At 47.7% G+C, this 2,490-nt stretch overlaps 1 protein-coding gene across 1 annotated transcript; it reads right to left on the bottom strand.

Annotated features, from left to right (window-relative positions):
• Window positions 1-536: 536 nt before the first annotated feature.
• Window positions 537-2,196, bottom strand: CCR9 (C-C motif chemokine receptor 9; the record flags this gene model as incomplete). The annotated part of the gene is made up of 2 exons (XM_084207975.1): window positions 537-1,697; window positions 2,179-2,196. 2 exons carry the CDS (start codon window positions 2,194-2,196, stop codon window positions 537-539), a joined length of 1,179 nt encoding a protein of 392 aa, XP_084064101.1.
• Between the last annotated feature and the right edge of the window lie 294 nt (window positions 2,197-2,490).

Below are 2,490 nucleotides of genomic sequence, written 5' to 3'. Positions count from 1 at the left end.
GAGTTGCATTTTCCCAGGCACAGAGAGCAGCATTTGCTCACTGCTACAAACCAGTGCCAGAGCTAAAGGCCAATCTCCTTTACACGGGATGGAATCTGGTGTAGGAATCTGGCAGGGCTCCCAAGCCAGGCCACATTCATAGGGGAACCGGTGTGACAGCAAATGAAGGCTGAGCCCCCTCCTGCTGCTTCCTATGGACAGAATGCTTCATCTGCCTGTGTTGCAGCTGTAGCTGGGTTTGTCACCTGCTGTGAGACTTGTTATTTCAGGTTGTGGTCTGAGCTGCAGATGGGCTAGCTGTCACAAAGATAGTTTTAGTGACAGTTCTGTTTATAGCATATAAACATTTATATGGTTCCATTTTGCTCCCATCTGCCAAAGGTTTCCTGTTTTCTCAGCCAGCAGCCCTCAGTTGGGTCCCATACATCAAGGGCAGACCCCCAACCCTTTCTGCCCCTATGGGATAATCTCTGGGGTATACAGATGGTTTTCAAAGAGCTTGGTGTTTCTCTGGAGAGGAGAAGGTGAGGACTAACTTACAGGATGACTTTGCAAGGAGGGGACATAAGAGAGGAGGTCCAGTGAGTGTTGAGGATCAGGGAGTTCCTGACCCTCCGCCTCCCCAGCATGGCAAAGGACCAGTTTGAGCTGTGTTCCTGGCTGTCACAGGCAGAGGAGTGCTCCTGGCCCCTGCTCCAGCAGCAGCCACAGCTTTGCATCATCCTGCCCAGCGCCATCCTGAACCGTTCGCCAGCAAAGACATAGAGGAAGGGGTTGAGGCAGCTGTGGAGGAAGGCGATGATCTGGGTGACCTGCAGCCCGATGTCCAGCTGGTTGGCAGCCTGACAGCTGTGCACCACCCCCCTGTAGGTGTTGATGGCTTTGACCAGCAAAACGATATTGTATGGGAACTGAGAGAGGAGGAAAGCAGTGAGGATCATGGTCATGATCTTCAGAGACTTCTGCTTTTGAAATCTTTTGGCCTGTAGGAGGGTGTTGATGATAAGGGCATAACAAATCACCATGACGATGAGCGGGAGGAAGAATCCTATGATGACTTTCAAGGCCAGAACAGTAACTTTGAAGATCACACTGACATTTGGTGGGTACATAATTTTGCAAACTGTTACGTCACCCACCTGTGTGCTCTGGCTGTAGATGAGTTCTGGGATGCACAGGCTCACAGATGTCAGCCAGACAGCCAGGCACATGAGCCTGCTGCGCAGGAGCCACCTTCGCTTACAAGTTTTAGCTTTCATCGCTTGGACTACAGTGATGTACCTATCAAAGCTGATGCAGGTTAGAAGCAAGCTGCAGCCATAGAAGTTGATCTTATACATGCTGTAGACAACTTTGCACATGAAGTCCTTAAAGATCCATCCATCGGAAGCAGCCTTAGCCCAGAAGGGGCAGGTGAAAAGGAGCAGGAGATCAGCAATGGCCAGGTGCAACAGGTACAGATCCATCATACTCCTCCTGAAGTGGTATTTGCAATAGACAAGCACGACCAAGGTGTTGCCCACTGTGCCCACAGTGAAGATGAGCCACAAAAACACTGGCAGGAAGGCTTGAGCAAACTGCCTGACCTGCCTCTTGTCACACATGAAGTCTGTGCTGTTCACTGGGTTCTCACACAGGGACAGCACCATGCTGTCATTCCTGTAGTAATCCAGGTCACTCTTGCCAGGATCTGTGACCTGCAATAGGACATCCAGTAAATTTGTGTTGAGAGGCTCAGTAAAATGTACATTTGCCCCTCTCCACCAGATGAAATTAAAATGCTTAATTTATTCCATTTAAATGAAAAAGTGCAAAGGATGCCAGTGAAACAGGTCATTTCAGATTGCTTGGAGTGTGCAGCACAGCAGAGATTTATAAAAATGACCCATTGAGTGAAAAACTCACAAAAGAGCAGTTCACGACATCCAGCCAACTTCAGTTATTAAAATGGCAGGTGGTGAAAGCATTATGTCTGTCAGATAATTCAAATCATGGTTTGCTTGGCTTCAAACACACAACAAAAGGCAAAATGCCCAGCTTGGAAAGAGGTGGAGAAGAAGTCTTTGTGTTACTGCTACGTTGGGATGGTACCAGTGGCTTGAAAGAGGCAGAAAACTGATGGAGACAAAGAGGGGGGGAAGGAAAAGGAGATGGACAGCGACATAGCTGTATACTCACAACACTTGCAGCTGCCATCTTCAGCCAGATAGCTCCTCAGTCCTGAAGGAAGCTCTGTAGCCTAGAGAAGAAAGATGGGGGAAAACAACTGATTTGAAACAACTCTGAAGCAGGACTGTGACCCTCTTCCTTGTACTTCTTCTTCTTCTACCTTTAATAAAAACCTCAACTCTTTGAAACAACTCTGGCCGGAAGATGAACAAACCACACAGAAATTGATGTCGCTGATTTGAATTATTTACTTATTTCCATTTTACAAATTTACATTTAGCCTGCATTAGGTCTTCAGCTTCTCTATGGCACTGTGCTGAT

This window comes from Fringilla coelebs (assembly GCF_963513975.1).
Source record: "Fringilla coelebs genome assembly, chromosome: 1".
NCBI classification, from domain to species: domain Eukaryota; kingdom Metazoa; phylum Chordata; class Aves; order Passeriformes; family Fringillidae; genus Fringilla; species Fringilla coelebs.
Note: the sequence above shows the minus strand (reverse complement) of the source record. Positions and strands in the feature narration are given on the sequence as shown.